Consider the following 27,466-nt stretch of genomic DNA (forward strand, 5'->3'; position numbering starts at 1 on the left):
TGCATGCTTTCTTTGGGATGCGGGGTTCAAACAATGATATAGCTGTGATAAACGCGTCTCCTCTTTTCGACCTTCTCGTAAACGGGTTGGTCCCGACACCTCATTTTCCACTAATGGTGTCAACTACGAATACGGATATTATTTAGTCGATGAAATTTATCCGGATTGGGCAACGTTGGTTCATGGCTTTACGTGCCCGACTGATGATAAACGAAAATATTACAAGAAAAAACACGAGTCGGCCAGAAAGGACATCGAAAGGGCATTCGGGGTATTAAAGAAACGTTGGTCTATAGTTAGACATCCGGCTCGTATTCTGCACATGGATAAGTTAAGAAATGTAATGTACACTTGTATTATCTTGCATAATATGATACTGGAGGACTCGGGTAGAGCAATATGTCAAGGCAAGTACGACATTTCGCCGGATCCGATGACAACACTAAACGAAGATGAGAGATTTGCTATTTTATTAAGAACACGAAAAAAAGAAACGAATTTCAGTATTCGAGCGGATTTGGTTGAACATATTTGGAGAAACAAACAACAAAACAGCGACGCCGCCACCGACGACTAAAATTAGTTGATTTTTTTATGTATAAGTTTTTAATTTTAATTTAGTTTGTATTTGATAATTATTGTATTTAATAAATTTGTTAGTTTATTAAAATAAAATAAAAAATTAAGGGGCTTCGAAGCCCCTCACCATTAAGGGGCATCTTTGTATTGGAGCTTTGAAGCCCCTAGTCCCCACGTGACGCTAACGTGGCACTGGAGAGGGGCTTCGAAGCCCCTCACCATATAGGACATCCTTAACAAGTTTTACTTTTTAGTAGTTTAATGCAGTTATATATTCTATGAAGCTGATCATATTATATATTTTCATATACATTAAGAGTTTAAATATGTTTATTTGAATATTATATCTATAGTTTAAAAGAAAAAAATATCATATCTAGCATGGATTTTGGATCTGTTGATCTAGAGTCCTAATCTAACACGTGTATATTAATTTTATAATAATAGCCTTCGGGTCAAAGAGCTGTGTTATCTTAACAGTTGGAATTCCTTGGGATTTCATGGAATAATCGAAAGTCGTATGCAATGGTGTAAATTAAACACTTTAGTCAGTGTACCGTGTTATCTTATGTATGACAGCCATTATTTTATTAAGGGTGTGTTTGGCCTAGCTTCTAATTTTAAGCTTATGCTTATATATAAAACTAGACAGGTGCTCGCGCTATGCAGCGGGAATCACAGACTATGTAATAAGTTTATGGGTGTTTATTATTCGGTTTGAAACCGTAAAACCGTTCATCTTTTGATTTGACAGGTTTTTTTTCTTTAACTTTTGGCCAGTTGTTTTCAACTTTCAAAGGTTCTGTCTTAGTTTTCGACGATAAAAAAAAATGTTACAAAAGGTTTGGCTCACAATTTAATTTAAAACTATTAAAACCAGACCGAAACACACATACAAAAAGTGTATTTTTTTTAACTAAAAAAATCTATGACATTATCATACTCAAATTAAAGATAAAAGTATGCTCGTTTTTATGGTATAATTTCTTTAAAAAAATATTCACATATGAAAAAGTTATTAACGTTTAAAAATCATGAGGGTATTTGGGTTAAAAGTGAAAATTAAAATAAGATTTAGGTAAAAGATTAAGGGTTATTGTTGTAATTATTATTTAAATTTAATTATAATTGAGGGGTGAATAATGTAACTATATTAAATAAACGTGAGTTTTGTTTTAATGTGAGGTGAGAATGACTATTTTGCCCTACTACAAGGTTGTACCATATGCAACATTACATGTAAATCCTTTAAAAAGTAGGGTCTTAATTTGCCCCTCTTTGCTATATTATATATAGTATAGATTAGCTTATAGTTTTTTTTCTGTTATTTGATAAACTCTTTTTGAGTGTTTGGATTAACTTATATTCTATAAGTTAATTATGTGTCTTAATAGTCAATGGCTTTATAGCCTAGTGGCATTTTGGTGGTGGGATAAGGCTTAGGGATCATAAGGTCCTGGGTTCGAATCCCACAAGGGGGTTTTCCCAAGATTTATTGGGTTTCCTCCTGAATTGATGGTTAGGCATTATTGCCTAGTGGAGATAGATATGATCGCGTGGTTCTGCTGGTGACACGATGATACTCCAGTGGTCCGTGAGTGATCCAAATTTGCCGTTCAAAAAAAAATTTATGTGTCTTAATAAGTTGTTAAATCCAACATTCTTTAATTTGTTAGAGTAATAATTACTAATCCACCACCATTTGAGAACAAATGAGTAATTTACACCCTTAAACAAATAAGCTTCTAACAAATTAGCTAAAAACCATCTTCAAATAAGCTTCTTCAAATGGGCTTATATAAGCTAATAAGCATAAGGTTAAAAAGCTAAGCCAAACACCAAGTTAATCTTATTTTATAAAAAAAAAAGCTAAAAAAGCTATAAGCTTTGTTAAAAAAGCTAGGTCAAACACCCCCTAAAAAAATCAAAACCAGTGGTAACCACTGAAAATTATTCAAAGAGGTTAAAAATGATTTATATATAAGCGAGTTGAGTCTAGATCCAAATAGATTATGTCAAATACAGAGTCATGGTTTTAATGACGGAGCTATAAATTTTTTCTTATAAGTTTCTGAATTTTTCGATGTCAAAGTTTTCAAGTCGTGTTAGTTTGGGTCAAATAAAAAGAAAGCACAATATCGTTATAGAGTCAAGTTATTCTACAAATAGGAACAAAAATGAGAAAAATTTGTAAAACTATAGGACATCCTTAACTCAAAATTTGTAAAATTTATAAAACTCATCAAAATAATAATAATAATAAAATCATAACTCAAAATTTAATAAAAAAACAAAAAAAGTAAAAACACAAAAATGTTTCCATCACCTTTCTCCTTTTTTTTTAAAAAAAGGCACAATGGTGAGTGAAAAAAATCATTGCGTCTTTTTTTTTATCAATGTGTTTTGTGTTTATTTTTCTCATTGATTGTGTCTTTTTTCCTTAACATTGTGTCTTTTTTTCTTTATTTTGTGTTATATTACTCAACATTGTGCTATATTTTATGCGGCATTGTATTATATTTTGCGGTCTATTGTGTCTTTTTTTAGTTATAATTGTGTCTTTTGTTCATTTTCGTCACCGTGTCTTTGATCTCAGCATTGTTTTTTCGTCAATTTTTTTAATGGAAATTATGGCGGAAACGTTTTAGTTTTCTAAACTTTTTGGTTTTTATTTTTATTTTTATTTTGAGTTATGATTTTTTTATTGTTTTTAATTTATTTATAAGGAGTTTTTTGTATGGACATAAATCTTTCTCACACTTCTCATTTTTGTCGCTCTTTGTATTTTAACTTTACCATATCATTATATTAATAAAAACATATTGTCAACATTTTTTAATTGGGTTAGAGCATTTTCATCCCATCCTCTAAAATTAGACAAAATGACAAAAGACGTCATTTATTTTTGCATGGTTTTCAATGGACGTCATTTGGCAAACTTAATGACCGAAAACATCCTTTATATTTGAAAACTCTATCACGTTACATCCTTTGATTCTAACCCAGTTAAATTTTCTCGTTAAATCCAGTCATGTGCAAAGCACATGAGGGTAGTTTAGTCATTTTACATATACTAAAAACAAATCAAATAATATTAAAAATAAATCATTATACTAAAACACCCTTTGTTCAAGCTCAAACCTTTTCAAAAAAAAGATTCAATTCATCAACACGTTCACTCTCATTTTCCTCAATCGGTTCATGATCTTTCAAATTACTCAAATTAGCATCACCTGTATCCTTAATCTGTTCCGAACTGGGTAAAACTTTGGCCGATTTGAATTGAATTTTGGGGTTTGAATGAACAATTTCGGAAACCCTAATTCCATGATCGGAAATAAAATTGGGGAAAATTTGTGGGCCAAACGAGTCGTATAACAACGAGGTGGAATTGGGATTGTGGGTATGTGACGTACCGAAGAATATTTGATATGGGTGATCGTCGCCGGAGAATAAGCTGTCGTCTAGGGTTCCGACATGGGTGAGCTGGAAGGGTTTCCGGCGATTAGATGGATTAATATTGGAATTGGGATTATTAATGTTGAGACGACATAGGATGGACTTGATAGATGGGTCGTGGTCGATGAAGGAAGTGAAGGAGTGAGTGGCGGTTGCGACGTTGGAACGGAGGGTAAAGATGAGGGTGGTGAGGAGGAGGAAGGTGAGGAGGTGGTGGTGGATTGTGGTGGTTGTTTGGTGGAGGATTTGGGTGGTTGAACAAAGGGGGGGTTGACGGAGGATGGTTGTTCATGGTGGTGGTAGTGGTGGATGTTGAATTTGTGTTTTGTATTTTTTTTATCTTTTTTTGATTTGGGGTTGTGTTATAAAGATGTTGTTAATATTATTATAATCCGGAATTAGCCTTGTAAAACGACTAAATTACCCTCATGTGCCTTGCACATGATTGGATTTAATGAGAAATTTTAATTCGGTTAGGGTCAAAGGATGTAACGTGATAGAGTTTTCAAATATAAAAGATGTTTTCGGTCATTAAGTTTGCCAAATGACGTCCATTGAAAAACCGTGCAACACAAAGGACGTCTTTTGCCATTTTGTCCTAAAATTATATGAGAGAACTTTGAAAATTACAGGGTGAAGTTTTCAGGCCCAGCTCCGAGAAGCCAAAATTTTTTTTGGGCTGAAGGCGAAAAATATTTCGGGCCGCAAGTAAAATGAGTATTTTCTTGGTTTTAGACAATTTAAATTCTAAATGGGCATATTGGTTAGGTGTAAAAAACTTTTACGTAAAAATAGGCTTAAACATGTTCCAAATGAGACTAGGACCCACAACCTTTTGGTTAATAGTAATACCCTTTGCCACTAAACCAAACTAGTTGTTATGTAATTGAGTTTAAACATTAAATATACATCTTGTTTTTTATAAAAATACATATAATTTAAAAAAAAATCGGGCCTAATGTGGTGTCGGGTCAGGGGCCGTTGACCACCCAGCCTTCCCTAAAGGCCGGCCCTGGAAGTTTTTGAGTGGTTGTGAGTGTAAATTATATTGTGGAGAGAGAAAATATAGTGATTTTTTTTGTAAATTTGGGGAAACAAAGTTTGCTCATATTTAATTTTTAATATTTGTTGAATTATTTGTGAGTAGAGAGAGAGAGAGAGAAAACTGTAATGATAAAAGTGTACAAAAATATTATTTAAAAGAATATGTGAAAGAAATTTAGTGTTTTTTAGTGTAATTATAGAGATGTGAAGAGTGGATGTGTTGAGAATGCTCTATTCTTATTAGCCCACTTCATAATTATTTTTGGGCTTCTCTATTACTCTTTAATTGAGTTGTTGTCTAATTTGTGCGGTTTATAACTTTTATTTATAAATAAAAATTTATTTATTAAAAAAACTAGCTAAATTTTTCATAATCAATGGGTTCTAATATCTGTTTAAATGATAATCGGGTTTGTCACACCCTCAATTTCCACGTGCGGGGTTTTACCGCGAGGCGCGTGACAAACCAGGATCTCAGTCGTTAGTTACACCAAACAACGTATAAATATTTTAAATAAATTTTATTGTCCCATATTTGGGAAAACCATTTCAGAGTTAATGTCTTATTGTTTTAAAGTGCGGAAGTGTAACATAGCGGGAAAGATAAATCCCTAAACAAAAGCAAATAGTCTAAGGCGCAAAACACGCGCATGCCATAACATCATTAATTATAAAGTTTCAAGTTATGATGCAGTGTTTATGAGTGACCATGAATGCAACTCCTATCCGTGCACTTGATCTTAGTGACCTGAGAAAGACATGCTAAAACGGGTCAACACAACGGTTTGTGAGTTCACAGGTTTGAGTTTAAAATAAGTTTGTCAAACAAACCATTAAGTAAGTAAGCATTACAAAAGATAAAGTATGGATAATGTATGCATTAGTAATACCACTAGTTAATTAGGCTAGTAATCATGTTACATTAGTGTAAGTTCCATTGTGAACGAGGCTGACTTGTTAGTTTGTTTGCCACCCACGGAGTCTAATATAAGACTAGTGCATATTGCGTTTCTAGTAAATGAAGAAACCCGGCGACTCCCTCTCTCGAGAGCCCCGAGGGGGTTTGTCAAACCCAGTAGTACTACCTTTCATTACCCAGCCAATGTACAATTGTTAAAGGTCCAATGTGTATGGGAGACTTCAGTTTAAGTTCACTATGTATACATGAGGTATTAAAAAGTCAACAATATCCAAAAAAGTTTTGTATGTTGCATTCTTTCTCCCCCAAATGAGTAAGTAAAAAGAGGGGCAGTGAAACTCACCTCGAATGCGGTTCAAATGAAAGTCAACTGCTTAAGTCAAAGTTGTTCTAGTGCCTAAATCATATAAGCACTATAAGTATTTTCTAAGCGATTCCTAGAACCCTTAGTATCCAAACAATCCCATTGTTTATTAGAAGTTTGACTTTTAATTGACTTTGACCAAAGTTTGATTTTTTGTTGACTTTGACCAATTTTGACTTTTCATTTGACTTTTGACCAAAAGGTCCAAGTTGTTGACCGTTGACTAAAAAGTCCAAGCCTCGATGATCAAATAATAAAATTTGAGTTTTGTTGACCGTTGTCCAAAATGTTGACCTTTGATCAAAATGTTGACATATGGCTCGTTGGTGACTTTTGACCAGTTATCTAGACTTAGAATAATTACATGATATTCCTAGTCACAACTTAACAACAATCATGTAATGTGCACTTAGCCACTTTTCATACAATCCTATAACTAAGTCCAATTTTTACCACTTTCAATACTTCACAAGTAAGACTAAACATTTAGTCAATTAGTTCCAAGTTGACCAATAGTCAAAATCCAATCTACTACAACAACCCTAATACAAACTACAATTATCTCTACTAAACCGTATGTTGATTAATTTGAACAAGTTTTAAGTCATCAAAACTGATTTTTCCAACCAACCAAAATATGTAAATAAATTACCAAATAAGTCTCACATGTACCTTCAAGTATTAGGTACAACATACATTTTTCTGATAATTTTTCAATACTCACATACATATAGAAAATTCACACTCTACAACAACCTATTTTCAATATCTATATTACCACAACAGATTACAAATATTTTCCAAAAATTTCATATATGTCCAATTGATTCAAGACCAATTGGATTGGATTCCTACTGACCTACTTCAATCTATGACATTCCAGAAGTGGAATCACATCATTATCTATTTTCTATCACAAGTTATACAATTTACAACACAGCTAAGAAAATTTCTTTTTCAATCAGGATTGCAACCCGATTTTGTAAATTAATAAAAAACAGTCAAACAAAGTACAAAAATTTTGGTTTCTGACTTTTTGAAAACTAGATTCAAAGTACCTAAACGTAGTATCAAAATTCAATCAAAACTACCATCATATCAACAAGTTATACAACAAACTATCTAGATCACAAAATCTGTCAGCAAGCAGATTCAAACCAAAACTTACAAAAATCATGATTTTTATATCCTTATGATCCTAAATCATAAGTTAAAGTTATCATTGTCCAATTACATTAATTATTTTCCAAAATGATGAACATCTGTTTTTAATCTCTGTAACTCGAAAGATTAATGTAGTTTATCTTTTCATAAGTATGTAAATATATAATAAAAATAAAATGTATAATTTGAATTCGAATTTCGAATCGAATACGAATTTATAAATTCGTATTCGATTACTAAAATCGAGTTCGAACCGAATCGAATTCGAATAACTGAAAATCGAATTCGAACGGTCAAATTCGAATGCGAATCAAATCGAATTTCGAGTTATTCGAGTCCAATTCGAATACTGAACACCCCTATGTTCTGGTTTGGAGTAAAGTGTCATTTTAGTCCTTGTGGTTTGGCAAATAATGCGAATTTAGTCCAAAAAGTTTATTTTTTTGCATATGGACCCTCCACGTTTCCCAGTTCTTGCCAATTATATCCAAATCACTAACCCCGTTAAATTTTATCGTTAAGTCAGGTGTAGACATGTCTTTTCACTCTTTCTTTATTATAATACTTATTTAAGTAAACTGCGGTTTTAGTCCCTCTGGTTTGTCAAAATTTGTAATTTAGTCCAGTAGTTTCAAATTTGCAATTTTCTTCCTTATGGTTTCATTTCACTTGCAGTTAAACCCGAATTTATTAACCTTGTTAAGTCTTGTCGTTAACCCATTTGCGTGCGCTTCATGTGACGATCAATTTTGTCTTTTTTCTCTCCAAATAAACCTCAGCCCTAATTCGCAACCCCTCACGTGAGGGGCTGGGGTGTATTTCGGGAAAAAGGGAAAAAAGAAGGAACAAAATTGCCCCTCACGTGAAGGGCACACTGATGGGGTTAACAACCAAACTTAACGAGATTAGGGAATTCGAGTTTAAATGCAAGTGAAATGAAACCATAGAGAAAAAAATTGCAAACTTAAAACTATTGGAATAAAACCGCAGATTTGGACAAACCACAAGGACGAAAACCGCAATTCAGTTAAATAAGTATTATAATAAATAAATAGTGAAAAGACATTTTACCCCTGACTTAACGATAAAATTTAACGGGGTTAGTGATTTGGATGTAATTGGCATGAACTGGGAAACTTGGAGGGTCCATAAGCAAAAAATAAACTTTTTGGACTAAATTCACATTATTTGTCAAACCACAAGGACTAAAATGGCACTTTACTCTCCGGTTTGTTTTTCTTTTAGAAACCGGGTTGGGTCTGATATGATTTTGACTTTCGGTGATCCAATCTGTTTTAGCCTACTTAATTTTGCTTTAAAGTATCTTATAAAAAGATTTGAGTGATAAAAGTAATATTAGTTTGAACTTAGGGGCTGTTTGTTTACATCTGAATGGAACCATTCAGATGTTTACATCTGATTCATTCAGACTTCAGACTGTTTGGTTCTAAACAGAAAAACATCTTAATGGTTAAAATTAGGTCTGAATCATTCAGACTTAGTGGTGTTGTTACAGAGGCTCATTCAGATCTGACTCATTCAGATATGAATGAATCAAACAGCCCCTTAGTTTATTTAACTTAAAAATACTTGTACTTGGCTAGTTGCGAGCTTTACGTTTATCGCTCGCGTCCAACCCTTAAATAATATTGAAAGTTCAGACTTGATTCGTTTATCAAGTTATTTAACTATTTTCACTTCTACGTGTAGTTATTCATTCGTGCATTTACTTGATTCTTTTACCATTAAATATATAATAATATTTACTTGACAATTCTATATTTTATGGTAGTGTAAACAAAATTATGATATACAAGTAATAATCAGGGTTGGCTCGTGAGACAGCGAAAACAAGTTAGGGCTTTAGGCCCTCACTCAGTTAAGGCTTCCAAATTAAAAAAAAAATTATATATAGATATGTTATAATGGGTACAGTAAACTCGAAATAATGTATTGGTGTGGTGGTAAGCTTGGTTGTTACTAAAGTATAGTTTATGAGTTTAAAACTTGTAATAATCAATTTTTTTTCCTACCTATTGTTATGAAAAGGTCCCAAAATCTTGTTTTGATTTAGGCCTCCATATTCGTTGAGCCGGCCCCGGTAATAATAGGTTACGTATAGTCATTAGACTAATCAAGTTCAAGGCATGAAATTGAGGTTTCTAAGCACGCCATGTTCGCGTGATGAGCCTTAACATGACACGAATATTACGTCACACACCCCCATATAAAAGTTATTTTTGTTAGGTATTAAAACTCTAAAGTTCTAAAATTACATATGCATTTTTTGAAGTAAATTATGTTTAAGCTATACATATTTTTAAAGTTAAAAATTTTTGGTGTAAAAAGTACCCAAATTGTTTAAGTTACCACACAAAAACATTATAAAAAAAATAATGTATAAATAAATAAATGATTAAATATGTCAACCCAAGAACCCGTTGGTTGACACAAGCGTAATCTGTTACGCTAAACGTGTTCACGGGTTCAATTCGAAACCGGGCCGAGTACTCTTTTAGACTAAACCCAAAACCGGAATTCAATTTATTTGGATTGGATGTTGGTAGAGAATTATCAGGCTTCTGACCTTATGTCATCCATCAACAAGTAGAGATATTCAACCCAAGAACTGAAAATTTTAAGGATCTAATTAATCAATGGCTATAATTGTATCTAGAATATTCAAGCTCAACCACTTTATATCAGAAACAAATCATCCATTAATCTCAGTCATCAACCACTAACTTGTGGATTTTCATTCATAGTTATCTGATACATGTGATGTATTTTTGTAAAGATGCATCTAAAATTCAAAATTATAAAAGCTGTATATAACAATCTACCACTGGTACACTACAACTTTTCTATCAATGTTCTTAGCCATAAATATGCAAGTTTAGCCTTCTTAACCATAATGAGTGTAGAATCATATGATAAATGTCATATCTTTTCGCTGGATTATTAACCACAAAATGTTGTTGCACCCTCTTAACATTCTCCTGCAGCCTAACATACTCATCATCTGAGATTCCCAACAAAATCCTCTTCAACTTCGGTATTTCACCCATTGACACCCGAACTGAAAATGCATCCCAGTTGAGAACGTCACTAAATGGTAACACATAATGCTGAGATATCAACACGGGCACACACCCAGCGTATATAGCTTCAACTATTCGTGGACTCGCCACTTCATATCCACTAGGACATAAGCAAAACCGGCTTGTTTGCATCATTTCATGATAAGAAACATTATTAGGCACTCTATTGTAAACTTGTATGTCTTGATCTTTGTCTTTCCAATATTGGAAAAGCAAAGGTCTAATCTTGCCATGAAACTGACCGCCTGCAAAGAATGCTAGGGTGGTACGATTAGATGCTGGCAGACCTCCGGTTATCATAGTGGTCTCGCCTCTTTGAAGGTTGATATTTGGGATTGATGCATCTTTTCTTGGATTGAAGTACTCTGAGGTATTTGCATTGCATAGTAGTCGAATCGAAGTGAAGTATAACGAATGGACAGACCATGTTGCTCTAGGCCCCTGCACCATCACAAGAGTCATAGCTCCTTAAAGTTAACATCATTAGCAGCCATTTTATTTATAAATGAATCAATTTCTTTTTCTAATTCAAAATTTCATATCATGTATATAAAGTCTCTAGACTTGTCTATAAATACATGTTTTGTATTAGCTCTTAAATCGGTCAAACAAGGAAGTCAATTTTTTTTTGTAAAAATATTGAATGTCACCATATCAAACTTTGACCAGTTTAAGAGAATTAACAAGTCATTATACAAAAATAATTACAAGTAGGGGCTGCTTATACTAGTTTATGGACTTTTATGTGCAATTAGCCCTTTTAATAAACACACATTCCCAATATGTTGTATGCATGTACTTGGATTGTTATTGCATCAAGTTTTTTTATTTTCTTAATTAACTCATCAAATATTTACAGTTTTCATATAAGTGGATAGAAAGTGTTTGCCGGTTAACCCGCTAGCCCATTGAGACCCATACCAAAAGACACCATATTTAATCAAAACGTGTCCCGGCCTACCCACTTGACAGCTCAAATTTATGCATAGAGGATTTGAACATACCCAATCATGGCAAGCTAGCATGAAATGGTTGGATCCTAGGCTCTGGTTCCAGTAAGGGTACTTTGATGAAACTATGTGCACATAATCACCAATAACACGCTCAAGGACAGCTTTATCACGGATAACTGGATCGAAAAGATAATCGAGGATCATGGTGACACTAAATGGGAGAAAATACACATGAGCTCGATTTGGGTCAGATGTTCGAAAACTAGGATCTTTCTCTATGAAGTTAAGAAAGACGCCTTCCGTGGAGTAAATGCCATAGGTAGGACCTTTGTGAAATAAGGGTGGCTCTCCTTCTTCATAGATGTATACTTTGAATAGCTTCTCCATAAGCAAGTAACTCCTACACATGAAACATTTTATTTGTATTCTTTTGAACAACATATCTAATAGTAACCTCAACATGATAATAAATATGCTAACAAAAAAATAAAGGTAGAATATGATAGATCAATTTATTTCATCTCTAGTTCTATTGTCTTAAATAAAAATATATTTTTTCTAATGTTTTCGGGTTTTAAAATCTTTGTCTATATATCCATTCTTCTTTGACAATGTATTTGATGTATAGTTTTAGGTGACACGTCAAATACACAATCAAATTTTGAAATATAAAGGCTTGTTATGTTTTGATTGTGTAAAAAACTCGTTTGCATATCTTTATTTGTAATCAGACTCGTTTGATCATGTAATTATAATGCATTAGGGTAATATGGTAAGTATGAAAAATATAAAACATCAAAGTTTAAAGTACTATAATATTACAAATTTTAAAAAACGTAGACAAGTTGATATGTTATATTTTGTAACAAATTTTATATTTTATATATACCACAATTAAAGGACATCTTGTAATCTACTTGTTTTTTGTGTTTTCTACAATTTCAAAATGATATTATATAATCTATTGTAGAAAATTTAGGTAAACACAAAACGAGCCGACAAAGCATCCACGATTCTTGTGAGGCATGTGACATCTCTTGTTCACAGTAAAACTTTCTATTATTTGGGTCTCAGGCATTAATTGCTTTGAAAGTAAAAAAAAACATTTGATTTCATGTTATTATATAAATATAAATCTAGTCATGCTTAGCATGAATTGAATTGTTTTTTTTTTTTTGTTTTTTTTTTGAGTAAACGTATTTGGGAGGCAAAAAAAAATTAGTTATGATTAATTTTTCACTCCTAATATATCTTTGGATAACACTACCTACAAATCCTTTTTGCGGTTCAATATCTTCATCCGAAACACCAATAAAACACGCTAAATCATCTACCACACCAGATTATCCTATGAAAACATCAAAATTTTCTCTGTATCTCTACAAATATTGTTAAAAAAACCTCATATAAATTATTATAAAAAAAACACAAACACATTGTCAAGTAAATTACTTTATTTAAATTGAAGTGTGGTGTATAAAATAACAAAAAAGTGTAAAAAGTAAATAAATAATGTTTTAAAACAAAAGCGTTCCACATATTTATAATTTTACCTAATTACTTTATTTAAAGTAATTTATAAGTAAAAAAATAAAACCGATATACAACCGACTAAGAGCATTTTCATCCAACCCCCTATATTATGTTATGGATGTTTTTATAATGTAGAGAGTGATTTAGGGTGATGTGAACGAAAAGTTTTTATATTTTAGATAACGTAATGATTTTATTATATATTTGAAAAGTTATTGTTCACTACTATAATTATTTAATATATTTTGAAAATGGTGTAAGTGAAAGAAAAAAAATGATAACGATAAATTTATAAAAAATATTATTTAATTAAAAAGAATAAAAAAAATGTAGTATGCTTTAATATAGTTTTTTAATTATAGATAAGAGGTTAAATATAAATGCTCTAAAAGTTAAAACGCATAAGATATATAGTTGAAGGTTTAACAATAACGCTGTGTTCCCAAGTCTTATTTAAAGAGGGGAGGAAAAAGAAAGGAGAAGAAAATGTGAAGGAATCATGTTCCAGAGATTTTTTAAGGATGATAGGAGAGGGGAAGAGAGAGAAAAACTAGAAAATTTAAGTGTATAATCATCTTTTCAAATTGGAGAGATTAAGAGAGAAAATGTGTTTGTATCATTAATTGTCTATTAACTCCTACATTTTCTTTTCCCTTCCTTCCATTTTCATTAAACTCGGGAACACGAAATAAAGTGACACATTTTCCTCCCCCTCTCTTTCTTTTCTCTTTTAATTCTCCTCATTTTCTTTTCTCTCCTTAAATGAAACTCGGGAACACAGTGTAAAAGAAAATATATTAATTGGTCGGCCCCACCAAAATTACAATGGGAATGTGGAATGCCCCTATCGTACAAGCTACAAGGAACACGGTCCTTAATTTATGGGTCATGCTATGCATACACCAGCCCCCTGGTGTGGGACTAATGCTATACGGCTCGTATAGGACCTATACGAGTCGTATAGCCCTAACCTATTGACCTGCGTACGAACGTGTCTGTGTGGCAACTTTTTGCAGTCTATACGAGCCGTATAGACCCTATACGAGCCGTATAGATTTTCCAGCTCGTATAGCCTATGTAAATCGTCTAACCTATACGAGCCGTATAGGGTCTATACGACTCGTATATACAGCCTGTCAGCATGTACTTTTGACCAGAGATTTTTAATTACTTTCTGGTCTATACGACTCGTATATGTGGTATACGACCCGTATAGACCAGGTATCAGATTTTCAAAAAGCTATATTATGAAGGCTATATTTCAAAAGTTGAGTTAACACGAGCCAAAACATCTACACCAACAAATGAAACTATTTTTATAACAATTATATTTCAAAAGCTTAGATAACTCATGTATGTGTCAACCAAAATGGATTGCATTACCACATCTAAAAAGTCGTTACCCCGAAACGCTCATGTTGTACGTAGGTTGTTATGTATATTTTTATTTTGTAACCAACTCGGGTGTTGTTTTTAATATTTTGTAGTTTTAAAATTGAAAAAAAAACTATACGAGTCAAATAGACCCTATACGAGTCATATAGCCCTATACGAGCCGTATAGGGGCTATACGATACAAAAGAATAAAACCTGACACACTGCTTGAAAATGACTTGACCATGCACCTATACGAGCCGTATAGAGCCTATACGACTCGTATAGAATACCCTGGTGTATGAATAACCAACATGGTGTATGTATAACCCAAGCCTTAATTTATACAGTAATGTTTTAAAACATTATTAATGTTACATTAGTGGAGTTAATTAACATTGAATGCACTTTCATTATATGTGAAAGAAAACGTTCTATGCATAAATTATGTGAACCACCAGCAACGTATATAAATTAAAAAAACTATATAGATATTAATATCAAAGTAGAAAATAATTAAATTACCTGTGAAAAAGGTAAGGATTTCTGTAAATATTTCCACTAGGTACATAATCAGGATCATTTAACGGAGAAGATGAGCTGCTGCTGCTGTTACGGCTCGTGGCGGCGTCTCTTATCAAAACCCGAGCCCCGGCTAGCTCTGCTTCAACCTTCTCCAGGTTCTTGTCTCTCTTCTTGTTTCTCCTCAACAAGCTCTCAGTTTTTAACTCCTCCATCAATTTACTCACCACATTGTTCATCTTCTCATTCTGCTTCTTACACGAATCTGATTCACACTAATTCCACAACAAAAAAACATCAAAATCAATCAAACACAGTCTGACATCTAATCACACATCATTTCCAAGTCGTTCAGATAGAGGTGAGACAACCGTTTTGGCCAAAAAAATTCAATGGTAAAATCAACTGTTCGGATAGACATTAGACGACCATCTATGGTAAAAACAGATGTTCGAACAACCATTTTGAAAAAAATAAATAAATAAAGTTTGACCATCTATATTCAGAACAACGATCAAGATATTGGATGGACGACAACAATAACTTTCAAAAGTTTTAAAAATTTGAACGTATATGGTCAAAACGAGTGTCTGGATTGAGGTCAGAATGCGTTTTGACCAAATATTTTCAAACTTTGACAGCCTATGGTCATGGTCAGAACAAAAGTCCGGATATTGAAACAACACCGTTCTGACCAATAACTTTCAACGTTTTGTCTTTTTACAAAACGCCCATCTTAGTATTGGCCAGCTATAAATTATTCAGGTAATTACTATAAGAAGATGGATAGATAAATTACAGTGAACATGGAGTAGAGTGCGGTGTTAGGGTTTAACCACGGTGGTGGTGGGGGGTGGTGGAGATTGAATGAAGGGATAGAAAGCGTTGATGAAAACGAAGAAGATAACGATGAGAGAGCCAGGCCGGCGGAGGCGTAGGAGACGACGACAACGATAAGGACGGCGAGGAGTGTAAAGGAAATGAGCGTAAATGATTGATTATTAATGATTGATCTACAAAACATGTTTTATTGAATGGATGGATCTGTAGCTAGGGTTTGTGTGTTAGGAGAGAAAGCATGAAATGGATGATGTGGTCTGGTTTGCATGCTATTCGGAACCTTCCGAATGCGTTTAATGGTTTTCTATGGATTTTTTTTAATAAAAGTTAATTTAACAAGTGTACGTTAGCTACTGTTTGATTTTTTAATTAAGTGCTTCGTCATTATGTAAGAAAAAAAATATTAAATTCGTATTCTAATTTAATAAACCTTAATTAATGCGTAAACAACTAATTTAGTTGTACATTTATTCATATTGAATAACTTCCAATAAAAATAAAATAATATATCATATTCTATATAAGTAAATTAATAATTACTATTTTATTTTTAATTTTTCTTTATTTGATAACTTTCCCTTATTCAGAGAAGGATTAAAACTTTTTCGAATACACGAAATCGATTTTTAAAATACCCGATAATACCTTAAATTACCCGTAAAATGCATAAAAAATACCCCTAAAAATGTAACTTTTAAAAAATCCAATCTACACAAAAAACCCCCCGAAAATAGTGTATTCAAATACCCATTTTAGAATACCCGATTCTATATCTGACCCAAACCAGATACATAGGGTACGTTTTTAGAGGCAATATCCGGACCCGAACCCGACCCGAGTATTGGCAGTACCCGACTTTTCAATACCGGTCATACCGGAACCCGGTTTCATACCCGAACCCCGGGTATTTGAAAACCCCAATTTGTGCGCCTCTACTTGATTGCACTCTCAATATAAGTTACAAAGAACAAATGTCCATTGTCTTATTTATGATGTTTAGATGTTTCGTCAATTCCATTACAAGTTAATGAATATTTTTTTTACAAGTCTCCAAGGCTATGCGTAGTGGAGGGCTACAAATTGGGGCGTTTTGCGTCGTGTGGCGCCCAGTTAGCAAGGGGTGAGAATTTGTTTTTGGGGTGTAATGGTGTATGGGCTACATAGTAATATAATAATATATATATATATATATACATATATAGATATATCTTACACACACATAAATAATAATAATATCTATATATGCAAACAACATAGACATGAGGGCGAGAAGAACTCCCCGCCCCCGCCCCCTTTTCGCCCATTTATCGCCGGGGGGGGGGGGGGGGGTTTGCGGTGTTCGCGCCCCATTTCGTCCAAACTTGAGCCCCACTGCACTCGGCCTAATAGTAGATAACACAATCTATAAAGGTCTTTTTGGCACTATTATGAAAGAAATTAATACATCAGGGCTTAAAGTAAATAAGAATAGAGGACAAGGTGATGATAATTTACCAAATATGAAAGGAAAACATCGAGACGTACAAAGACAGTTGTTAGATATTAGCCCAAGAGCATTTTACACATAGTAGTTGTCATGGTTTAAATTTAGTCCCGTCAAAGGATCCATATACGAGTAATCTTGTAACTTAAAATCAACCACATGTACGTGTTTAGCTCAGTACCAACCTGGTAGCTCTTTGATGAAGGCAGGTGAACAAAGATCAAACGTTTCTTCTCCAAAACTGATCCACACCAAGCAAGCATATATCTCCAATAGATCGATACTCGTCTCGATCTACAACCAACAAGAAAACGTTATAACGATATATTGTTGGTGTTAGTTGTTTGTGCTCAAGAGTACAGAACCGATTAATGTTGAAACTCTTAATTCCTCTCTTTTGAAAACACTTAATTAATCTTTTGGTTTCAATTCACAAAATACGTATATCCAATATTCTTGTTCTTCTCAGGTGTCCAAGAGTAGCATTACAGAAGATGCCTTTTCTAAGTAGACTTTTTTTAACGCTTTTTAAACACTAGAATAAAAGTACGTTGGTACCTTTGAAAATGACATATCATAATGATAATTCCAACTTCTCTAATACCCGGCCCATTTACAAAGTGCATGTATTAGTGGATTATACGTGTAATGACTATGTCATTGCCGTCCAAGAAAACAATTTCGATTATAAACTCATTTAGTGAAGTTTGTATCTTTAAGAACATGCGTAGTCAAAACTAGATACATCCAGACATTTTACGCCATGTGTCGCCTAGTCAGCTTTTAGACATTTTGTAAAAAATGGGTGCAGTGGAAAATGCCTCTAAAACGCCTCTCTCTATCACACAAGACCCTCAAGACTCATGTCATCCTAACGTTATGTATAAAACGTTTCACCAAAAATATCACCCCAAAACGCCCGGGGGCGGTGTTCCCCGACGTTTTGGCTCCAAAACGCCTCATAACTTTGGTCTATCAATGTGGTAAAAACATGATATTGTATTTAATGAATTAATATTGAAGCTTCCAAAAACAATATAATGTGCTTTAGACGAGTCGCTATTGGGCTCCAAAGGCTGAGCTGGCGGGCGCCAAATACCGCAGTGGGGCGTGGTTCTTCGTTGGGCGCCGATGATTTGGTGGTTCAAACTGCTGACACGGAAGTGTGAATTATGTGGGGCCCTCCCCTTTCCAACGGCTCTTTTTACCGTTTGATATATATATATATATATCAAACTAAACCATTTACAATCTCAAACTTTTTATAATTTTCTCCTAAAAATGCCTTCCGATTAATCTTCGACACCCGACTACTACCCTGATCCCGACGTTATTTCAGACTCCGATTCAGGGGATGAGGTAATATTTAGTGCTATTCTAGATGCTACCCGAATCTTAGTCGAGCATTGCGAAAGCTCACAACCGCTAACAAGACGTCCTCATCGACAACGGGATCGTTTCGGTGCTCATGAAAGGTTGATGCAAGATTATTTTTCGCTGGACGCGACTTTTGATGCGGAACAATTCCAGCGGCGTTTTCGGCTGAGTCGCCAACTTTTTTTACAAATTGTTGGTGATTTAGAACGTGATTATGATTTTTTCCAACAACGGGATGACGCGAGAGGTAAGCCCGATTATTCTCCATTGCAAAAATGCACGACGGCGATTCGTCAACTCACGTACGAGACCACGAGCGACGCCATGGAAGAGTATTTACAAATGTCGGAGACAATGGCTCGTGAAGCCCTTCACACGTTCTGCGAATGTGAGTATTATCATTTTTTAATATGTATTTATAAATCCTCTCATTTTAAATGCAAATTTAATAAACTGACATTAAAAATTTAATATTAGGTATTCCTCAACTATATCATAAAAAATATTTGAGGAAACCGACTCAATCCGACATACAAAAAATATACGAGGTGCATGAACAGAGGCACGGTTTTCCTGGGATGCTTGGTAGTCTTGATTGCACACATTGGGCTTGGGAAGCTTGCCCAGCTGCTTGGCAAGGTCAATATTATCGAGGTGATCATGATGGACCAACAGTTATCCTTGAGGCTGCTGCATCATTTGATCTTTGGATATTGCATGCTTTCTTTGGGATGCGGGGTTCAAACAATGATATAGCTGTGATAAACGCGTCTCCTCTTTTCGACCTTCTCGTAAACGGGTTGGTCCCGACACCTCATTTTCCACTAATGGTGTCAACTACGAATACGGATATTATTTAGTCGATGAAATTTATCCGGATTGGGCAACGTTGGTTCATGGCTTTACGTGCCCGACTGATGATAAACGAAAATATTACAAGAAAAAACACGAGTCGGCCAGAAAGGACATCGAAAGGGCATTCGGGGTATTAAAGAAACGTTGGTCTATAGTTAGACATCCGGCTCGTATTCTGCACATGGATAAGTTAAGAAATGTAATGTACACTTGTATTATCTTGCATAATATGATACTGGAGGACTCGGGTAGAGCAATATGTCAAGGCAAGTACGACATTTCGCCGGATCCGATGACAACACTAAACGAAGATGAGAGATTTGCTATTTTATTAAGAACACGAAAAAAAGAAACGAATTTCAGTATTCGAGCGGATTTGGTTGAACATATTTGGAGAAACAAACAACAAAACAGCGACGCCGCCACCGACGACTAAAATTAGTTGATTTTTTTATGTATAAGTTTTTAATTTTAATTTAGTTTGTATTTGATAATTATTGTATTTAATAAATTTGTTAGTTTATTAAAATAAAATAAAAAATTAAGGGGCTTCGAAGCCCCTCACCATTAAGGGGCATCTTTGTATTGGAGCTTTGAAGCCCCTAGTCCCCACGTGACGCTAACGTGGCACTGGAGAGGGGCTTCGAAGCCCCTCACCATATAGGACATCCTTAACAAGTTTTACTTTTTAGTAGTTTAATGCAGTTATATATTCTATGAAGCTGATCATATTATATATTTTCATATACATTAAGAGTTTAAATATGTTTATTTGAATATTATATCTATAGTTTAAAAGAAAAAAATATCATATCTAGCATGGATTTTGGATCTGTTGATCTAGAGTCCTAATCTAACACGTGTATATTAATTTTATAATAATAGCCTTCGGGTCAAAGAGCTGTGTTATCTTAACAGTTGGAATTCCTTGGGATTTCATGGAATAATCGAAAGTCGTATGCAATGGTGTAAATTAAACACTTTAGTCAGTGTACCGTGTTATCTTATGTATGACAGCCATTATTTTATTAAGGGTGTGTTTGGCCTAGCTTCTAATTTTAAGCTTATGCTTATATATAAAACTAGACAGGTGCCCGCGTTATGCAGCGGGAATCACAGACTATGTAATAAGTTTATGGGTGTTTATTATTCGGTTTGAAACCGTAAAACCGTTCATCTTTTGATTTGACAGGTTTTTTTTCTTTAACTTTTGGCCAGTTGTTTTCAACTTTCAAAGGTTCTGTCTTAGTTTTCGACGATAAAAAAAAAATGTTACAAAAGGTTTGGCTCACAATTTAATTTAAAACTATTAAAACCAGACCGAAACACACATACAAAAAGTGTATTTTTTTTAACTAAAAAAATCTATGACATTATCATACTCAAATTAAAGATAAAAGTATGCTCGTTTTTATGGTATAATTTCTTTAAAAAAATATTCACATATGAAAAAGTTATTAACGTTTAAAAATCATGAGGGTATTTGGGTTAAAAGTGAAAATTAAAATAAGATTTAGGTAAAAGATTAAGGGTTATTGTTGTAATTATTATTTAAATTTAATTATAATTGAGGGGTGAATAATGTAACTATATTAAATAAACGTGAGTTTTGTTTTAATGTGAGGTGAGAATGACTATTTTGCCCTACTACAAGGTTGTACCATATGCAACATTACATGTAAATCCTTTAAAAAGTAGGGTCTTAATTTGCCCCTCTTTGCTATATTATATATAGTATAGATTAGCTTATAGTTTTTTTTCTGTTATTTGATAAACTCTTTTTGAGTGTTTGGATTAACTTATATTCTATAAGTTAATTATGTGTCTTAATAGTCAATGGCTTTATAGCCTAGTGGCATTTTGGTGGTGGGATAAGGCTTAGGGATCATAAGGTCCTGGGTTCGAATCCCACAAGGGGGTTTTCCCAAGATTTATTGGGTTTCCTCCTGAATTGATGGTTAGGCATTATTGCCTAGTGGAGATAGATATGATCGCGTGGTTCTGCTGGTGACACGATGATACTCCAGTGGTCCGTGAGTGATCCAAATTTGCCGTTCAAAAAAAAATTTATGTGTCTTAATAAGTTGTTAAATCCAACATTCTTTAATTTGTTAGAGTAATAATTACTAATCCACCACCATTTGAGAACAAATGAGTAATTTACACCCTTAAACAAATAAGCTTCTAACAAATTAGCTAAAAACCATCTTCAAATAAGCTTCTTCAAATGGGCTTATATAAGCTAATAAGCATAAGGTTAAAAAGCTAAGCCAAACACCAAGTTAATCTTATTTTATAAAAAAAAAAGCTAAAAAAGCTATAAGCTTTGTTAAAAAAGCTAGGTCAAACACCCCCTAAAAAAATCAAAACCAGTGGTAACCACTGAAAATTATTCAAAGAGGTTAAAAATGATTTATATATAAGCGAGTTGAGTCTAGATCCAAATAGATTATGTCAAATACAGAGTCATGGTTTTAATGACGGAGCTATAAATTTTTTCTTATAAGTTTCTGAATTTTTCGATGTCAAAGTTTTCAAGTCGTGTTAGTTTGGGTCAAATAAAAAGAAAGCACAATATCGTTATAGAGTCAAGTTATTCTACAAATAGGAACAAAAATGAGAAAAATTTGTAAAACTATAGGACATCCTTAACTCAAAATTTGTAAAATTTATAAAACTCATCAAAATAATAATAATAATAAAATCATAACTCAAAATTTAATAAAAAAACAAAAAAAGTAAAAACACAAAAATGTTTCCATCACCTTTCTCCTTTTTTTTTAAAAAAAGGCACAATGGTGAGTGAAAAAAATCATTGCGTCTTTTTTTTTATCAATGTGTTTTGTGTTTATTTTTCTCATTGATTGTGTCTTTTTTCCTTAACATTGTGTCTTTTTTTCTTTATTTTGTGTTATATTACTCAACATTGTGCTATATTTTATGCGGCATTGTATTATATTTTGCGGTCTATTGTGTCTTTTTTTAGTTATAATTGTGTCTTTTGTTCATTTTCGTCACCGTGTCTTTGATCTCAGCATTGTTTTTTCGTCAATTTTTTTAATGGAAATTATGGCGGAAACGTTTTAGTTTTCTAAACTTTTTGGTTTTTATTTTTATTTTTATTTTGAGTTATGATTTTTTTATTGTTTTTAATTTATTTATAAGGAGTTTTTTGTATGGACATAAATCTTTCTCACACTTCTCATTTTTGTCGCTCTTTGTATTTTAACTTTACCATATCATTATATTAATAAAAACATATTGTCAACATTTTTTAATTGGGTTAGAGCATTTTCATCCCATCCTCTAAAATTAGACAAAATGACAAAAGACGTCATTTATTTTTGCATGGTTTTCAATGGACGTCATTTGGCAAACTTAATGACCGAAAACATCCTTTATATTTGAAAACTCTATCACGTTACATCCTTTGATTCTAACCCAGTTAAATTTTCTCGTTAAATCCAGTCATGTGCAAAGCACATGAGGGTAGTTTAGTCATTTTACATATACTAAAAACAAATCAAATAATATTAAAAATAAATCATTATACTAAAACACCCTTTGTTCAAGCTCAAACCTTTTCAAAAAAAAGATTCAATTCATCAACACGTTCACTCTCATTTTCCTCAATCGGTTCATGATCTTTCAAATTACTCAAATTAGCATCACCTGTATCCTTAATCTGTTCCGAACTGGGTAAAACTTTGGCCGATTTGAATTGAATTTTGGGGTTTGAATGAACAATTTCGGAAACCCTAATTCCATGATCGGAAATAAAATTGGGGAAAATTTGTGGGCCAAACGAGTCGTATAACAACGATGTGGAATTGGGATTGTGGGTATGTGACGTACCGAAGAATATTTGATATGGGTGATCGTCGCCGGAGAATAAGCTGTCGTCTAGGGTTCCGACATGGGTGAGCTGGAAGGGTTTCCGGCGATTAGATGGATTAATATTGGAATTGGGATTATTAATGTTGAGACGACATAGGATGGACTTGATAGATGGGTCGTGGTCGATGAAGGAAGTGAAGGAGTGAGTGGCGGTTGCGACGTTGGAACGGAGGGTAAAGATGAGGGTGGTGAGGAGGAGGAAGGTGAGGAGGTGGTGGTGGATTGTGGTGGTTGTTTGGTGGAGGATTTGGGTGGTTGAACAAAGGGGGGGGTTGACGGAGGATGGTTGTTCATGGTGGTGGTAGTGGTGGATGTTGAATTTGTGTTTTGTATTTTTTTTATCTTTTTTTGATTTGGGGTTGTGTTATAAAGATGTTGTTAATATTATTATAATCCGGAATTAGCCTTGTAAAACGACTAAATTACCCTCATGTGCCTTGCACATGATTGGATTTAATGAGAAATTTTAATTCGGTTAGGGTCAAAGGATGTAACGTGATAGAGTTTTCAAATATAAAAGATGTTTTCGGTCATTAAGTTTGCCAAATGACGTCCATTGAAAAACCGTGCAACACAAAGGACGTCTTTTGCCATTTTGTCCTAAAATTATATGATAGAACTTTGAAAATTACAGGGTGAAGTTTTCAGGCCCAGCTCCGAGAAGCCAAAATTTTTTTTGGGCTGAAGGCGAAAAATATTTCGGGCCGCAAGTAAAATGAGTATTTTCTTGGTTTTAGACAATTTAAATTCTAAATGGGCATATTGGTTAGGTGTAAAAAACTTTTACGTAAAAATAGGCTTAAACATGTTCCAAATGAGACTAGGACCCACAACCTTTTGGTTAATAGTAATACCCTTTGCCACTAAACCAAACTAGTTGTTATGTAATTGAGTTTAAACATTAAATATACATCTTGTTTTTTATAAAAATACATATAATTTAAAAAAAAATCGGGCCTAATGTGGTGTCGGGTCAGGGGCCGTTGACCACCCAGCCTTCCCTAAAGGCCGGCCCTGGAAGTTTTTGAGTGGTTGTGAGTGTAAATTATATTGTGGAGAGAGAAAATATAGTGATTTTTTTTGTAAATTTGGGGAAACAAAGTTTGCTCATATTTAATTTTTAATATTTGTTGAATTATTTGTGAGTAGAGAGAGAGAGAGAGAAAACTGTAATGATAAAAGTGTACAAAAATATTATTTAAAAGAATATGTGAAAGAAATTTAGTGTTTTTTAGTGTAATTATAGAGATGTGAAGAGTGGATGTGTTGAGAATGCTCTATTCTTATTAGCCCACTTCATAATTATTTTTGGGCTTCTCTATTACTCTTTAATTGAGTTGTTGTCTAATTTGTGCGGTTTATAACTTTTATTTATAAATAAAAATTTATTTATTAAAAAAACTAGCTAAATTTTTCATAATCAATGGGTTCTAATATCTGTTTAAATGATAATCGGGTTTGTCACACCCTCAATTTCCACGTGCGGGGTTTTACCGCGAGGCGCGTGACAAACCAGGATCTCAGTCGTTAGTTACACCAAACAACGTATAAATATTTTAAATAAATTTTATTGTCCCATATTTGGGAAAACCATTTCAGAGTTAATGTCTTATTGTTTTAAAGTGCGGAAGTGTAACATAGCGGGAAAGATAAATCCCTAAACAAAAGCAAATAGTCTAAGGCGCAAAACACGCGCATGCCATAACATCATTAATTATAAAGTTTCAAGTTATGATGCAGTGTTTATGAGTGACCATGAATGCAACTCCTATCCGTGCACTTGATCTTAGTGACCTGAGAAAGACATGCTAAAACGGGTCAACACAACGGTTTGTGAGTTCACAGGTTTGAGTTTAAAATAAGTTTGTCAAACAAACCATTAAGTAAGTAAGCATTACAAAAGATAAAGTATGGATAATGTATGCATTAGTAATACCACTAGTTAATTAGGCTAGTAATCATGTTACATTAGTGTAAGTTCCATTGTGAACGAGGCTGACTTGTTAGTTTGTTTGCCACCCACGGAGTCTAATATAAGACTAGTGCATATTGCGTTTCTAGTAAATGAAGAAACCCGGCGACTCCCTCTCTCGAGAGCCCCGAGGGGGTTTGTCAAACCCAGTAGTACTACCTTTCATTACCCAGCCAATGTACAATTGTTAAAGGTCCAATGTGTATGGGAGACTTCAGTTTAAGTTCACTATGTATACATGAGGTATTAAAAAGTCAACAATATCCAAAAAAGTTTTGTATGTTGCATTCTTTCTCCCCCAAATGAGTAAGTAAAAAGAGGGGCAGTGAAACTCACCTCGAATGCGGTTCAAATGAAAGTCAACTGCTTAAGTCAAAGTTGTTCTAGTGCCTAAATCATATAAGCACTATAAGTATTTTCTAAGCGATTCCTAGAACCCTTAGTATCCAAACAATCCCATTGTTTATTAGAAGTTTGACTTTTAATTGACTTTGACCAAAGTTTGATTTTTTGTTGACTTTGACCAATTTTGACTTTTCATTTGACTTTTGACCAAAAGGTCCAAGTTGTTGACCGTTGACTAAAAAGTCCAAGCCTCGATGATCAAATAATAAAATTTGAGTTTTGTTGACCGTTGTCCAAAATGTTGACCTTTGATCAAAATGTTGACATATGGCTCGTTGGTGACTTTTGACCAGTTATCTAGACTTAGAATAATTACATGATATTCCTAGTCACAACTTAACAACAATCATGTAATGTGCACTTAGCCACTTTTCATACAATCCTATAACTAAGTCCAATTTTTACCACTTTCAATACTTCACAAGTAAGACTAAACATTTAGTCAATTAGTTCCAAGTTGACCAATAGTCAAAATCCAATCTACTACAACAACCCTAATACAAACTACAATTATCTCTACTAAACCGTATGTTGATTAATTTGAACAAGTTTTAAGTCATCAAAACTGATTTTTCCAACCAACCAAAATATGTAAATAAATTACCAAATAAGTCTCACATGTACCTTCAAGTATTAGGTACAACATACATTTTTCTGATAATTTTTCAATACTCACATACATATAGAAAATTCACACTCTACAACAACCTATTTTCAATATCTATATTACCACAACAGATTACAAATATTTTCCAAAAATTTCATATATGTCCAATTGATTCAAGACCAATTGGATTGGATTCCTACTGACCTACTTCAATCTATGACATTCCAGAAGTGGAATCACATCATTATCTATTTTCTATCACAAGTTATACAATTTACAACACAGCTAAGAAAATTTCTTTTTCAATCAGGATTGCAACCCGATTTTGTAAATTAATAAAAAACAGTCAAACAAAGTACAAAAATTTTGGTTTCTGACTTTTTGAAAACTAGATTCAAAGTACCTAAACGTAGTATCAAAATTCAATCAAAACTACCATCATATCAACAAGTTATACAACAAACTATCTAGATCACAAAATCTGTCAGCAAGCAGATTCAAACCAAAACTTACAAAAATCATGATTTTTATATCCTTATGATCCTAAATCATAAGTTAAAGTTATCATTGTCCAATTACATTAATTATTTTCCAAAATGATGAACATCTGTTTTTAATCTCTGTAACTCGAAAGATTAATGTAGTTTATCTTTTCATAAGTATGTAAATATATAATAAAAATAAAATGTATAATTTGAATTCGAATTTCGAATCGAATACGAATTTATAAATTCGTATTCGATTACTAAAATCGAGTTCGAACCGAATCGAATTCGAATAACTGAAAATCGAATTCGAACGGTCAAATTCGAATGCGAATCAAATCGAATTTCGAGTTATTCGAGTCCAATTCGAATACTGAACACCCCTATGTTCTGGTTTGGAGTAAAGTGTCATTTTAGTCCTTGTGGTTTGGCAAATAATGCGAATTTAGTCCAAAAAGTTTATTTTTTTGCATATGGACCCTCCACGTTTCCCAGTTCTTGCCAATTATATCCAAATCACTAACCCCGTTAAA

At 33.4% G+C, this 27,466-nt stretch overlaps 2 protein-coding genes across 2 annotated transcripts in view; both read right to left on the reverse strand.

Moving 5' to 3' along the window:
* Positions 1-27,466, reverse strand: part of LOC143554465 (ras-related protein RABB1c-like) — a 102,761-nt gene that overhangs the window by 15,251 nt on the left and 60,044 nt on the right. The gene's annotated exons all lie outside the window — the stretch shown is intronic.
* Positions 10,392-15,320, reverse strand: LOC143554460 (putative glycosyltransferase At3g07620). Its single transcript, XM_077044204.1, has 3 exons — positions 15,016-15,320; positions 11,635-11,983; positions 10,392-11,071 (listed from the first exon to the last, which is right to left on the reverse strand). Exons 1-3 carry the CDS (start codon positions 15,249-15,251, stop codon positions 10,406-10,408), a joined length of 1,251 nt encoding a protein of 416 aa, XP_076900319.1. The 5' UTR covers positions 15,252-15,320; the 3' UTR covers positions 10,392-10,405.

This window comes from Bidens hawaiensis, unplaced genomic scaffold, assembly GCF_021521415.1.
Source record: "Bidens hawaiensis isolate Kalapana, Puna unplaced genomic scaffold, B.hawaiensis_p1.1 tig00017684_1, whole genome shotgun sequence".
Classification (NCBI taxonomy): Eukaryota; Viridiplantae; Streptophyta; class Magnoliopsida; order Asterales; family Asteraceae; genus Bidens; species Bidens hawaiensis.

Excerpts from the sequence above, each read along its gene's own strand:
- LOC143554460 (XM_077044204.1), bottom strand. The coding sequence starts at position 15,251 with ATGAACAATGTGGTGAGTAAATTGATGGAGGAGTTAAAAACTGAGAGC. Across the intron at positions 11,984-15,015 it reads AATCCTTACCTTTTTCACAG|GAGTTACTTGCTTATGGAGA; the intron begins GTAATTTAATTA and ends TTTCATGTGTAG. Across the intron at positions 11,072-11,634 it reads TGCTAGCTTGCCATGATTGG|GGGCCTAGAGCAACATGGTC; the intron begins GTATGTTCAAAT and ends GTGATGGTGCAG.